The sequence below is a fragment of the Tachypleus tridentatus genome, chromosome 11, assembly GCF_004210375.1.
Source record: "Tachypleus tridentatus isolate NWPU-2018 chromosome 11, ASM421037v1, whole genome shotgun sequence".
NCBI classification, from domain to species: domain Eukaryota; kingdom Metazoa; phylum Arthropoda; class Merostomata; order Xiphosura; family Limulidae; genus Tachypleus; species Tachypleus tridentatus.
The window spans coordinates 83,119,988-83,136,289 of record NC_134835.1 but is presented as its reverse complement, the minus strand read 5'-3'; the positions used below and the strand labels follow the sequence as shown (position 1 = coordinate 83,136,289).

Here is a 16,302-nt window from a genome sequence, read left to right as displayed (position 1 = left end):
TTCTCTTATCTCAGCGAAAAGTATCCTTGGGTTTTGTGCTTTATAACTGAGATCAATATAGGTTATAACTTTCTTAGGGTGTGATTATTTATCATTATTGCATCCACTAAAATATTTGCTATTTTTATTATTAACCTGATAAAATGTACAATGTATTCTGTGTTTTATATTCAGTACTTCATAAATAACAGCTTGTAAATCCTTGGTATTTGGTATTACACCCAAAATCATTGGTCATTTTGTTCTTTACAACAAATATCATTACACACTACAACACATTTGCGATTTTAAGATTTATGACGATCATGGCGCATCAAAGTTGTGTCGTTTTATGTTTGATAGTAAACAACACTACAGTTTAACAGTTTCGACATGTTGTACTTTATAACTAACTTTAGTATAGTACGTTCTTTTTATTTCTTACTTTGGTAAGTAGCATCATTACATTACTTGAAGCCTTTGATATTTTTTATCTTAACAACGAACATCACTCAACATCTATCATATTAATTTTTTAACTGTGATTGTATTTCAAGCAAGGTTTCAATTCCTCTCGGTGGACTCAGCAGATCGCCCGATGTGGCTTTGCTATGAGACTACACACGCACGTATTTCATGCATTGCATATACTCGCATAACGGTTTATGATATCCTGCAGCTCATCCATTGCTATAATTTTGTATACGCTTCTTAACACTAAGTGGAACTGTGGTAGGTATAACATCTTATGTACTTCATTATTATATTTAGAATTTCATGTAATTTGCGAACTGCCTTTAGTAGAAAGCTTGTTTAATATCTTAAGTGTACATGGCTTGTATATTGTTTTAAGTACTTCGTTATTTCTTAAGAAAGTCCATTGTCTTAATAGAATATTTTATATATATGTGGCTCATTACCACGTTTAGATGGTTATATTGCTTGTGCATCGTTTAATGTACTTTGTTATACATCAAAAAGCTCAGTGTCTTGATAGAATATTTTATGTTCTACGTTACTATACTTAGAATCTTCTTCAGATGTTACAATGGTGTGATTAAGAGACGCTAATACTTAACATGTAATACCCCGAACAGAAAAATCAATTACTCGGGAAACTCTAATTATCATTCACGTTGCCAGAAGCTAAATAACTGTACTTAAGCCATGTCAAATAATTAGAATCTTTACAACGAAACAAACTATGTTACACAACACTTCTGCAGAGCTACACTTGAAGCCATGCAAGGATCTAAATGTTCTTAATTTCTGTTTAACTCCACCATACCAATAATCTTTTAACTTAAGTTTATTTAAGAACACTTGAAATATAATTAATATTAATTTGTCCTAAATGATAATTTCGCGTAAAGTTTTACTAAATTCTGTTATATTAATTGTTAGCTTTATGGGCATTAAATTATATTTAATTACACGTAAAACCAGCGGTTTAATTTAAGTTGCACAAAACAATTCTAATGATTTCTTTGCTGTATCAGTTTAAAAATAGGTTACTAATAGGTATTTTCATAATGCGATGAAACAGGAATACTAAAGTCACGTTCCACGCAAAGATACACTTGTAAATGAATGTGGAAGTTATAAAGTGTCTTTTCACGATCTTAAAACAAGTTGTTCCTTGATGGCACAATATGAAGTTGAAAAATTAAGCACACTATACTTTCACGTCGTGTAAGATTACTGACTCTTAGATATCTTTACGGTACACATTGCTAAAGGCAAAAATACTATAACCATTTCAAAGCAGGTAGGGAAAAAGAGAAGACAAGCACGTGTAATAATGCATTTATTTCAAGTTAATATGTACAAATTTTCAAATCTGCGTTTAGTTAACTGCTTTGTGAAACTGAAAGAATCCAAAAACAATTCGTTCTTTTACAACTTGACTAATGATCTGTAAATAGCATGGTTTGTATCAACGTTGGTTGCCAGTTTTTCAGCTCGGCAAAGCAGCTGATAGAATGGTTTTAAGTTTTTTTTTGTTTTGTTTTTAGTTCGAACTTTTAGCTCATAGCACCGTCACCTCTTGCCCGATTTGAGATTTAATTACAGTTTTGGACTCAGGAGGTCAAACCCTTTGACTGATGTTTGTGATCTTGGCCCAGGTCTCATACATTAATTTACTCTAAACTTGCTTAAAAGAATTTCAAATGGAGAGTAGACTGGAAGAGATCCTGAGGAGTAATAAAATCGAATCGGATACACGAGCGTCCCACGCTCAATTTTACTGGCGCGTATAATATAGATAATAAAAAGGAAAGAATGTCTCATATATATTAATTTACTCTCATCTTGTTTAAAAGAATTTCAAGTACCGCAGCTACTGATAATTTTCTCGTAGTTTTATGGCTTTATAAACGTCTACGTATGTACTTGTCATTCTGCAATTTAATATTGTTTAGTCTAGTGAAGATTATTATTCTTGAAGACACGTGCTGATAAAATTAAATTCTGAATCAATACAATGAAAGTTTTTGCAAAATAAAAGCAGGTGAACTATTTTGAGAAGTAGACCCGGCATGACTAGGTGGTTAAGGCTCTCGACTCGTAATCTGAGGGTCGCAGGTTCGAAACTCCTTCATATCCAACATGCTCACCATTCCAGCTGTGGGGGCGTTATAATGTGACGATCAATCTCATTATTCGTTGGTAAAAAAGTAGCCAAAGAATTGGAGGTGGGTGGTGGTGATTAGTTGCCTTCCCTCTAGTCTTACTCTGCTGACTTAGGGACGGCTAGCGCAGATAGCCCTCGTGTAGCTTTGCATGAAATTCAAAAACAAACAAGCAATAAATATATTAATATGAGTATGACAAATTTCAGTATTTGTTCAACATAACGTTATTTGATAGAAAAAAAACATTTTGGGACTAATAAGCATCAGTAACTAGAAATGCAAAAATGACTAAACAAACTTATTATTTATTAATCTGTAAGATAAATTTCAGATGTTCTATTTGATGAACAAAATTCTCGTATATTTTAAAATAAATCTGAGAGAGACATTTGTCATTATTTGGAGTACCCCGTTGGTACAGCGGTAAGTTTACGGATTTCCAACGCTAAACTCAGGGGTTTGATTTACTATAATAAATGACACCGTCGTTATTTGGAAAGGTAAGAACAGTTGAATGAATTCATTGTTGTGAAAAATAAATTTGGAACAACTTACTGTCAGAAACCAAAAATGGAAAAGAAGTTTTTTCTAAAATAATAATCAGGGGTTCGATTCCCTCAGTGGGTTCAGCAGATAGCCCAATAAGAAAAAACACCCATACGTGTTTATTCACTAAAGTATGTTATTTTAAAATAAAAATGTAAAACAGTATTTTTAATGTATAAGAAAATAAAAAAATAAAAAAGCAGCCTTACCATGTTTTTTATTTGAAATAATAATAACTTCTTAGTTCAAAGTGTATTTACTCAGTGCATTCAACACGTGGACTTCCATGGACTTCTGCGTTTTTATTAATTTTAAAACGACATTTAAGCTCATGCTGAGTTCCTTGTCATCCGAAGGACGCAGCATGGAGCCGTAAACGTCTTCTCGAAATCAAGAGAAATAGAAAGAGAAGTTCATCGAAAACACAGTCAACATAATCAATTCTTGGAAGCAGTAAGTGCCAGTTCACAAAGTGTATTTGGAAAGCGATAAGTGCAGTTCTAACAAATAGTATTATTGTGAAAGAAAAAAGAAAATATAAAAATATAATCAGTATTTGGAAAAGGAAATGCAAGGTTCTGAAACGTAAGTGTTAACAAAAATAGAGATAAATTACGAAAATTTGTAATTATAACAAAACAAAACTGATTTATTTGGAACAATATTTGTCAATGTCTGTAAATAACAATTCTAACAAACAAATATTAATGTTTAGAAAGGAAAAAATGACGTATTCTAATATTTGTTACTTTGAAACATATATGATGAAGTAATAAATAGTAATAATTGAAAAATAATTGGAGATTGGAGATTTAACAAAATTCACTGTTTGGAAGGGAAGTATTGGATTTTAAAATATTTCTAAGTTATGGTTATTTAGATATGTTCATTACATGATTGTGTTTTTGTTATATGTTAAATGACCTGTTATACTGAAGGAGTTCAGTAAAACTGAGACCTATTATACTGCTAAGGCTCGGTAAACAAACAACACTATTGTTTCCTAAGAACTGCTAAATTTGTTTGCACTATTTATTGGTGTGGTGTAACTTTTATTTTGTAAGCGAAAGATCTGTACAGCGTTGAATTATCTTTGGAATATACCGTTTGAAAGAAGATTTCTCCTCATCAATAACTCTAGACGTTTAAAAATATATATTTCTCCTTACGACCAAATGCCGGTGTGGAAAATATGGCGAAAAACTTCTAAAAGGCACGATTTTTAAGGAATGATTAGAAGCTAACAACTGTAGTGTAGTGATAAGAAAATACTATTTTTAATGTGTTTGTTTCAATTTCATTACATTTTGTCAGATCTGTTATAGGTCGTTTTTAATACTTCAAGTAATAAATGATTTCTCACCTCTCTAACTTTTCTATGAACCAGAACTTTGTGCCACTGATTGTCATCAAAACGCACCCTAGCGGGGCGAACAGTCCTTTCAACAGAACCAGATCCCAGTCTGATGACCAACACTACGCCTCCATCCCGTAGCAACAAACCCATGAAATCTTCTCCATCGTTAGTGTAGAACATTAAGCCATTGGGCTGGCGAGTCTTGAAGAAGATTGACACTTCGTCGCTTGAGCTGATGATTGATTGCTCTCCTCCAGATCTCAAGTCATAACTAAGGAATTCTGAGCCCCGAAATGTAGCTTCAGATGGAGACTTATCTAAATAATAAAAAAAAATCGCATAACAGATCAAGTGCATGGCTATTAAACCAGAACATCAATGAACCAGATTATTTAGTGTAAAAAATGTACATAGAGGGATGAATACATTATATTAAAATTGTTTGGGTTGTAGAAAGATAAGTACATTATATTAAAATAGTTTTGTATATAGAGGGATGAGTACATTATATTAAAATGGTACAGCAAAGTTCATGCTCTATCTACTAAAGGTGTGCACTTGTAATCCATTGTAGAAGAATATGAGTCTTATCTCCATCTTGTATATGTTTGTAGGGGTATTTTAAAGCATCCTAATGTTAAAACGTAGTCAAATATGAGGGTGTTTAATTTTATATTTGTATTTTCTAAAGACGTATATGTTTAAATACCAGCAATTGTGGGAATGCAATAACACATTGATGTTCTAACACCATATGATGTGAGAATGAAATCATTACACACTGGGCAAATTTAATTAGGGCTTAAAATATTATTGGTAAATACTGTGGAAGTCGTTTAATTATAATTCATAAAGTATTAACACAATGAACTGTTAACACGGAACTGCTCCACAACGGCCCTTGACATGTAACACCTTCTAGCTTACGAGTGTCTACAGCATCACTACAAAGAGATACTAAACGTTTTAATAATGTTTAGGTCCACCTTAACAGCAAATACCTTCTTCCCAGGATGGCCAGTAAAGATAAACACATGTATTTTCAGTATGAGTCTCTAAAGGGAATTATATTTCAAAGAGTATTTTTTAAGCAAGGCGTTTCCAACATGCTCTAATTTGCCTATTGGATGAGTAGATGTAAAGCCCTTGTTGAAGCTTGTTGTATTCTGCTGAGTTGAGGTCCAGAAAACAATGCTTATCAGTCAGTTCACACAATATTTTTCAATTCAAAATAGGCGGTGGCAATATTTACAGAGAGATAATTTAATTATATCACCTCACAAACGAAAGGCTTCACCATTGTTTCCATGTTTTGGTTATTATAATTCACAGTATTTACAGTAATATTCCCAGTGACGTATCAAAAGTGAAGTACATTCCCGAGCCTACCTTGCTCAATTACTGTACGACTTGGGTTGTGTGTACCAAATTCTCAACACCTGCGATGAAAGCCAACATGGAAGTCAAGATAATACATGGATCATATATATTGGGTCAGTTGGAAATACCTTTACAAGGTAAATGGGGTAATGTGAAATGTGTGAAAAGTCACGGGGTCGTTGTTGAGAAGCTAATGTGTTATGATTTTGTTTATGGGGGAAAATCGAATTTTTAATTTTCCCTAAAGACATGAAGACAAATATTGTGAACATATGTTTGTATCTTGTATTGTTTCATCTATAATTTTTAAAAACACCAGTTCCTTTTATTTCATATAATAACAACATTAACGAATATTTACTCATCCAGCTGGTACAAGCCTTAAGTCTTACCACCCTTGTTTCTACTGCATGCACGGAAATAAATTACTTTCCAACTTGTATAGTGTTCATTCTTGAATACTTTAAAATAATTTTATAATATATTTATCTATTTTAAATAACCGAGGAAAACTCTGTATGGATTAATTAGGAAGAGAAAATTCTACAAGTCTATTATATTCACAGAAGATCTTGAAAAGTCTTTTCTTCAGTTTTAATTGTTTAGTTATAGTTCTATAATCTCTCAGTATTGTTAAAATTGAGATTAAATATATATATCCAAAAATGTTACCAAAATACACAGGCTTTCATGGGGTGTCCTAACTTTTTCATATAACTGTACATACACATTAACAGTTCATAAAATAATGGATTGTTCGTTGAACAGTTTCTGTCTTATTTAAATTAACATAACTTTCATACAACTTTTGTATATTACTAAGTTATGTCTATATGGCAGAAAACTACAATAATTCTTTAAATCACATTCATCCAAGAATGTAAGAGCATTTCTTACACTAACATAGTTATTTTGTGCATTAAACAAAGAGATTAGCCTAAACGTATACAACAAAATATATCGGTTTAAAAAGCAAGAAAATATAACAATTAATTTTTCTTATAAGCGACATGTACTAATTGAGTAATCTTTCTATAATTCTCCTAATACACTGGGCTTACCAGTGTAAAGAATGCTTTAAGATAAATAGTTTTATATTCGCTAGACATTAATAATTAGGTTAAGCCAAATTAGTGACAAATGGATTTTGACCTAAATGCTAAGAAAAATGAGTTCACTGACTTATTGGTTAACAAAGTGTTTGGACTTTACACTTCATATGAAAATTATTAGGTTAAAACTTAAGTATATATATATAGATTATCTTCACTTAACAATAGAAATTAAGTTTTGGAACTTAAATGCCATTGAAATTGTTAGAAGATTTACAGAAATTAGTGATGTTGATTACAGTCAGAGAAGTACAATTAGGTTAATAAATTGATGCATAATGTTTCACTCACCACTCATCCTTTAAAATAATCACATACATCATCAACTGAAGCTAATCATTAAATGTTCGAAATAATTAAATTTATCAGCCCACCAAAGAACTAGGTAATCGGTTCATTTTCATTATTATAATGTCACCATAAAATGTACTTTCTTTAAGATCGAATTTAAATCTTGGCTTTCAAAGTCTCAACTTCATACTTTTAATATTTATCCTATCTAATTTTTATATTACCATACTCAAACTCAAATACACCACAAGTTAATTTAAATCATGAATTATACTATGCAAACAGCGAGATTGTAATAAATCAAACCCAAAATATAACTTTTACGTATTTAAACGCTTTGCTTATTAATGAACAAGTGGATCTTGAAAAGGAAACATAAATTAGAATGTTGTTCATCAGGTTAATTCAGAAATAATGCCATATGTAGAACTATACGTTTCTTTTTTTATTTTGTGTAATTTGACACAACAATCATGTTCAAACAGAATTATGAACATCACTCTCGAAACATATAATATCTTTCAACACATTTGGAAGCAACACCCCTCACAGACGTCAAATTACTCCCTTAGTGAAATAAATTAGAACTATCCGCCACTGGTGGTATATTTTGAAATTATCCTCCCTCTGGCGCTGCTCTCTAGAATTATGATGTCTTGGTCACATGACATCCCCTCTCCTTCATGTCCTTAGGTGTCAGCATCATTTAAATGTGAAGTATATACGTAGTGAATAATATTGCATATTGTATTTATTGTAAAACTACTAGGATTACCTGCCGCAGAGGGAAGTCAGCCAACCAGCAGCCACATACTTCTACGCTAAAGGATTAAATGTTATTTTCATAACTCACTCACAGCTTAAAGCGCAGGGCATGTTTTATGGTACTATACGCGTTCGAATCTTCCAAAATACGAAGCGTTCTACCAGAGGAAAACCTACACACATATTTTTTAGAGCATATCTACAGGAGAGATTTTTTTTGTAAAAATTAAAACCATCATGTTGAATATTTCATATTTAACTGGAAGGTGGTGATAATAACAAAGGTATAGCTATCCTTTAGCTGTCTCTTTTTCTCTAAATTTTATCAATTACAAGATGACAATATGTTTATCAGTTGTATAAGGTTTGAACGTATGGCCAAATAAAGAACTGACAAACATAATTTTGAGATGTTTGGTTTGGTTTTGTTGAAATTTACTTCGCAGCCGTCTCTGAGTTACAAATAAAAGCAATTAATCAACACAACTCATTACCAACTCTAGGCTACTCTTTAATAACGATATGTGGATTGACCATCACCATATAATGCCTCCACGTCTGAAAGCGCGAGCATGTTAGATAACAGGATTCGAATCCATAGATTTCAAGTAATTTAACATTTAGGCCATGCCAAATTCTCTGAAAGATACAAAAAGCGAAAAACTACGAAGGTGAATGATTTTTAACGTGTGGTTATCTGTACGAAATAGTGTATGAGAGTTACGTTTCTGAACACTAATATTAAAGATCCCAAACGTTTGTTTGTTTTTGAATTTCGTGCAAAGCTACGTGAGGGCTATTTGGAATAGCATTCCCTAATTTAGCAATGTAACACTAGAGGAAACTCTTGCGCTACTCTTTCACAAATGAATAGTGGGATTGACCGTCACATTATAACGCCAGTACGGCTGAAAGGGTGAGCATATTTGATGTCACGGGGATTCGAACTCGTGATCCTCGGATTACGAATCGAGTGTTTAACCACCTGGCCATGCCGGGCAAAATGTTTAAGATATAGAGCAATATGCTTGATCAAATGAAAATCTTGACACGAACGTTAAACAAAAATATTACTGCTTGATATGTAATGAATATTAATAATTGTAGCTAAACATTGCCTACGTCTATTAACATGAGAAATTTAAACTTTAATCAAAAACAGTATTATGTCATCATTTCATTTGGCTATTTTAATCTTGATTTATCCTGTACTTACTTAAGTATTACTGAACTACTGCTGATATCTTAGTAAGAACAAAATAATATAAATTGATATGAGATGATTATTTTACCTCGAATATTGGTTGTTTATAAGACATTATGTTGTACGTAAATTAATTACACTGACATTTTCTTGCTTGTTCTGTCTCAGAATCTTATTTAAGTTTTACTTTATAAATGAAATATTACACAAAACAGTTGATTTAGGTTATGATTAACACAGAAGCTTAGCTTATTGTTGTCATTTGAAATACTTTATCTGGACAATGTGAAAAACAGTTTTTGGAAAATTAGAATCAAGTATAGTGAATTGGCTTACAATATATGCGATAAAATATTTCATATATTTAGTTTTATTAGATAAGAACAAGCAATAGCAGAAACATGTTCTGCTGAAGAATAATTCATTTTTTTTTTTTGAAAATGAAGTTAGTAGTAAAATGCCATTAGCATACGTACAGAGGGTTAAGCACGCTATATCAAAACGATCCCGAATATGCAAATGAACAAGTCATGTGACAGTCACAGCGGATATTAAATCGCGATAAAGTGGAATGTATTTTAACTTTATTTTTATATTGGTTACATATGTAATGCGATGACATCAAAAATGGATCATTTTTGGGAAGGATATGTAACAGCCCTTTGTGACGCAAAACATTCACTCACTCAGGTCGTAAGAATATTTTCATATCGGGAGATTTAAAAATGAATTTTCAAGATGGAAATATCTTTTGGGAAGTAAAGGATCTTAGATCAACTTAGGACACTAGAACTATCCAGAAAGACACATTCAACACGTATCTCAGCTGTGGTAAGCAAATGTAACAAGTGATAACCCACAAACACAAAGGTCAATGTCAAAAGCCGTTCAGGTGTCCCAGGCAACAATACATTACATAACCAAGAAGGATCTCTGTTTAAAGAAGCAACACAAACATATTTACTCAAGGTGGATTACGGAATGCTATCATGGAGGAAAAGTGTGATTTGAACATGAGAACCTTATGATGGAGCCTTTTTTGCGATGAAAACCACTATGGAGAGCTATGTTCAAGATCCACTGTCGTCAGATATGACGCGGCGGCTTTCAAATCTTTCCATCTTATATTACCACCGAGGGACTACCATCTATATATGTTTCTGTTTTTCACTTGTTCAGTATTTGGCCGATCTCAATCAGATTTGACAAACACCCTTAGGACTAACGAAAGTGACAATGGGAGGTCGGCATTAATATCTACCCCCTTCCCCACACATGCACGTCAATATCTAAAGATCTCAGTGTTTTTCTTGTGTCATTATAATAATAAAGTCAAATCATTTACCACCACATCACAGAAGTATTTTAATTACACTGTTTTTTAAATATCTTTGTATTACTTAGCACACGAATTATTATTATTATTATTTAAATATCTTGTGCTTTCACTAAGACATATTTAATATTTAAGGTGCTGTGAACTATTTGCATAAAATATTATGTGGTATAAAATATTCTTTGAGTATGTGATAAAGGACCAACATTTAGAAAAATATACCAACATCAAAATGTATAGGATTATACAGGGTGTTCGGAAAGTCACTGTGCAGTTTTGTCTGTTAATAAATATATAAGTGCACAGTGACTTTCCGAACACTTTGTAGTTTGTTGACCTGTTTAAAGTTATTGTTATTATGTTGATACATATTGAATGTTTATTGTACTGAAGTTATTATTTTATTATTACATTATCTTTTAATCGGCAGGTGGTTAAGGAACTCGACTCGTAATTTGAGGGTCGCGGGTTCGAATCCCTTTCATACCAAATATGCTCGCTCTTTCAGCCGTGGAGGCGTTATAATGTGTCGGCCAATCCCACTATTCGTTGGTAAGAGAGTAGCCCAAGAACTGGTGGTGGGAGGTGATGACTAGCTGCCTTCCTCTAGTCTTACATTGCAAAATTAGGGACGGCTAGCGCAGATAGCCCTCGTGTAGCTTTGCGCGAAATTCAGAAACAAAACGAATCTTTTAATTACGTGTAACTTAGACATCAGATTATAATATATATATTAAAAACTAATAAAGACTATTCTTATCTGCAAGTGTTTCCTCTTGATTTTAGTAATGACATTATGTCTGATCACATAAAGGTTTTTATTGTTTATCACCCGTTTATCAAAATTCATAGCTCAGGGGTATATCTGTTTACTTATCCTGCTAGAAAGCGGGTTTCGATACCCGTGGTGGGCAGAGCACAGATAGCCCTTTGTGTAGCTTTGTGCATAATAACAAAGCAAACAAACCGCTAAACAACACCTCGCCTAATTAAGGACCGACCTGAACTGGAGGATTCATTCCTATCCAACTTATCTTTATTTTCCAACATTTATAAAAATGAATCGAGCAGCAAATTCATTGGATCTTGTCGTTCCAACAACTCTGGGCAGTTATTTCTAGCAGTAAGCCCAGTAAGCACTTGTTTTCTTGTAGATAATTACTTCAATTAAAACAGATCTAATACTTATTGTGTACAAAATGTTTTATTTCTTATTAGGTAGATGACTTAATAATTTTGTCCGTTGTTAATTCTACTCTGCCATGTAGCAACTTTTTGACGGATTAATTTTAAATGTTTTGCACTTTGAATAAAATACATACAATTACTGGAACTAAATCACAAGTATAAATCATGTATAAATGTGAATCAGTAACGAAATGTACAAACTTTTTTGTCTGTAATATGTGAATTAATCAGCACCCACTTGAACATGTAGAGTACCAGGACTTTCTTAAGTAGAACTAGACCGGTCATTAGTGAATATATTTTAATATTGACTATGAAATACTCTAATAAAAAGCAATATAACAACACAGTGTTCATTCTCGACTTTAATTAATAAGTAGACCAGATTTCAGATTCAGAAATGATAATTCACGCTATATTTTTCTCTCGAGCGGCATTTTAATAAGGTTGAAATGGTTCCTTGTTTTCAGCAAACAGAATTAGCTACTGCTATACGCCAGTTCTCCAGGCCCTCAACCTCGTTACTGTACAGTGGAAAATCGATCCTCTCAGAAACTTCGGTCCTGCTGCTGAGGAGTTCCGGGACTAAAATTGTTCGGATGTTGTGCATAGTCATGCGAGCTATTACAACATCATCGGCAATAATAACATAAATACACTGAATATTCCTCGAAAAAACACGTTTGCTGTACCATAACTTCAAACTGTTTATACCACATATAATGTATATATGAATAAATGCGTTATTTTCAAACTATATAAAGCTTTAACACGTATACTTTCGTTCATGTGTTCTACAGTCACAACTTTACCTTACATAAAAATTTATTACTTGATTCTGCCCGCAGGTCCACAGCTAAATCCTAGTCATGACAGAATCTTTCATAAAAAAAGGTACACATGTCAGTAACTGTATTCTTCATGTTCAGTTATAGTTATACTTAACCCGAACATTAACCAGTGTTGTATTTACATATTTACAGCTCAGCATAATCAAACATAGTAAGTGCGATATTTCATAACGAAATTATTCTTTCTAAAATTGATAAATATAGCTGAGATTAGACGAACTTTTATGAGCATCATTTTATCAGTGAATAGAGTTATCAAGTTGACTTCATTGTTTAAATATTTCCACATACAAGATATCGATATCTCAGAATACAAAGTGGTCAGAGTTAATATAGGGTTTGGCTGAATAAAAGTAGTTGATACAATTACATTTGGCAAAAACAAAAATATACACTCAGTATTGGGTATGTCCTGAGCTCCAACTCTTGGTATTAACTCCTCCTACGATCATACGTTTGATGAAACTGAGTATGTTTTTAGCTCCAGGTCTTGGTATTATCTCATCATACAGACATACTTTTGATGAGTAAGTAGAAGACTTGGTGTCGAATCCTATCGAATCTTAGACGTCCTAATGTGAGATAATTTGCCTTCAAACACGTACCATAACGTTTTGTTGGCTTCTCCATAACTAACGTTCATCACGGTAACTCACCACAGTATGACATTGAAAATATTACCATGCTTCATTACGTAATCTGGTCCAATTTCACCCGTAAATATCGTACAGTTGCCATGGAAAGACCTCACAGAACAGTAAATCTGCTTTATAAAAAAACTCAATACTTTAATTTTTCCATTTATATACGTTCTCCAACCACGACCAAACGATCATCGACATTCTTATATTCAACGATGTTGTACCAAGAACGTCATTCGTCTTTGGATCTCGAGACACAAAACTGTTGATCAGCGGTAAAGATCTGGAACCTTGACTTGTTTATGAAAAGTATAGGCAAGCATCCATTGGCCTAGCTACTGACTATGCACGAAAAGAGTTTAAACGAGTTATATATATGGTGCTACCCGCTCATTTGCCAGAGTATCGTAAGCTCTCTTGACTTAAAGCCGCAGTCATGAAGTCTGAACGTAACCATTTTGTTACTGATAACCAATTCAGACGTCGTCCTGGAAATGTGTTGAGGTCATGGACGGACGACTATCGATTTATAACGGTCATATTGTGTAGATATGGGTCATTAAATGGCGTAGTTAACCTTTCAAGTCTCATTCAGTAGTGTACAGACCAGTTGTCTGATGGCGTGCTCACAACTTTTCCACTGGAAACATTAATAAGAGCTACCACTTGTGTCTGTGTTTGACTAGTTTCCAATATCAGAACGTTTGTTCTTCCGTGAAAACCTCCACCACCGTGAACATATATAACTTTGTAACACATTTTTACAGGAAAAATAAACAAAATGGAACCAGTCACCAAAAGAACAAATCAGATAATGATGATATGTAACAAAAGTGCTGAAAACTATATGTTATACAAACATTGAGAAATAAATATTCACTATGTATACATTTCCTTATAAATCCTATAAAAAACATGCGAAACATCCTATAACAGAATAAAACATGCATATTATGATGTTTTATCATGATTAATACAAAGATATATATATGTGTTTTCGTATAACTGAAGATAGAAATAAGTATTTTGTTTCAAGACAAATGTTTAAACACGAAAACACAGTATTTGAATTCTTACACAACTAATTAACCACTAACTAGAAGGATCTTGAGTGCCTATTTAAGCATCAGTGTGTACATACGGATGTACGTTATTGTATTAATGATGAAGTTTGTTTCGTATGTTATATGTAGACGCTGTTCGTTAAGAACTACATTTTAATTATAAAACTTCAGTTTTATCAAAACACTCTTCAGTAACAGTACTCATCGAATTTGAGATATTTTCTTGATAAATTACTCAGGTTATTGATTTCAACAAGAAGAGTATAAAGAGATGGCTCAACAAACTACTGAAATTAATGAGGCCCATATAAAGCAATAAAACCTGACAGTAGAGTTACAATCGATAAGTCGATAACACACAAGATGGGTTTCAACCAGCAGCAAGAAATCCCCCAAACCTTGATAATTAGTATTCTGGAACCATACCTAGTTGAGTCTTTTTAAACCTACCATCTTCTCAAACCTTATAACTTTCTAATGCTACCTGACTCACAAAATTAATGTCTTGTCAACGATCCGATTCATCGCCGTTCCTTTAAGAAATTATATAGAATGTCAGGACGTCAAAACTTGTAATTAGTCTTTCTTGAAACGTAAACGGTTGGTTAGTATAATCTTTCTTGCGGTTGGTGAAGTACAGTGTAGACCAAAATATGGCATGTCTTTTGTGCTCTCTATGTTCGTTATGTATTTCACTTCCATCACATTTCATGTACTATTTGTTTACACTATTCTTTAGCGTAATGAGGTGGTAGAAGTCCTGCACTCTTTCACGTGGTAGAAAAAAGCTCTGCACTCCTTCTGGTGACGCATGTGCTGTTGCATTGTTAGTGGTACAATATATAGTGCACTCTTATCGTGTGAAAATATACCTCATGTAGTGTTTCCTGGAAAAGAAGTATTGTACACCTTTAGCAAGTACAATTACAAGAATGTTTGTTGTGATGAACGACGAACGTTACTCCTTATGGTACCATATATACTGTATTATTTGTGGTACCATATATACTGTACTCTTTGTGGTACCACATATAATGTACTGTTTTATATGTAAATAGAAGCATTTCACAATTTTTTCTGGTAGAAGTATTGTACTCCTTATATAGAGCAGAAGTACCATACTTTTTATGATAGCACTTGTACTTACTTATATGGAGATACACTGCAATATTATTACAGTGCAATAAGTATTAAAGTGCTTGTCGTAGGCGTATGTATTCCGCTTCTTGTTATCGCAAAACATCCATAGTTTTTTTTTTCTTGTGGTTGAATTTAAAGCACTTTTATGCTCAATACTATAGTCTCCATCTTTACTTAAGGTTAACCTAAAGATGACTTAGGAAGATCGAAACGCTGTTCTCTGCTTATCAAAAAAGTGTTAATACCCGTACAAACGCTTCTGAGATACATTTTTATTTCAAGTGGGTTTCTCGTCATCAAAAGTCTCTATCTTCGTTGTATTATTAGTAGTTTAGTTTGTATTATAGTAAACGTACTAAGACTAAGTCGACCAATTCGTATCTTAATAGCCAAATACTAGTCTGACATGTTCATGAATAACCACGAAAAGTAAACATTTATTTCATCATGTCCTGATTTTACGACCATCTGCTTACCAGTCCGCGTAACATTGGCCTAGAAAAATACTGACTTCACAAAGTCGTTTTTTATCCTTAAAACAACCCACCTCTCTATATATTATAAACATAGTTAATTATCAATGGTGGCCCGGCATGGCCAAGCGTGTTAAGGCGTGCGAGTCGTAATCTGAGGGTCGCGGGTTCGCATCCCCGTCGCGCCAAACATGCTTGCCCTTTCAGTCGTGGGGGGTCATAATTCTACGGTTAATCCCACTATTCGTTGGTAAAAGAGTAGCTCAAGAGTTGGCGGTGGGTGGTGATGACTAGCTGCCTTCCCTCTAGTCTTTCACTGCTAAATTAGGGACGGCTAGC

At 33.2% G+C, this 16,302-nt stretch overlaps 1 protein-coding gene across 2 annotated transcripts in view; it reads right to left on the bottom strand.

The window, feature by feature from the left end:
- The window catches only part of LOC143232620 (neurexin 1-like), a 261,643-nt gene that overhangs the window by 120,850 nt on the left and 124,491 nt on the right, over nucleotides 1-16,302 (bottom strand). For both annotated transcript variants that reach the window (XM_076468253.1, XM_076468254.1), the window contains exon 3: nucleotides 4,525-4,835. In XM_076468253.1, coding sequence (XP_076324368.1) covers nucleotides 4,525-4,835 — 311 coding nt within the window. The remainder of the gene's footprint in view (nucleotides 1-4,524; nucleotides 4,836-16,302) is intronic.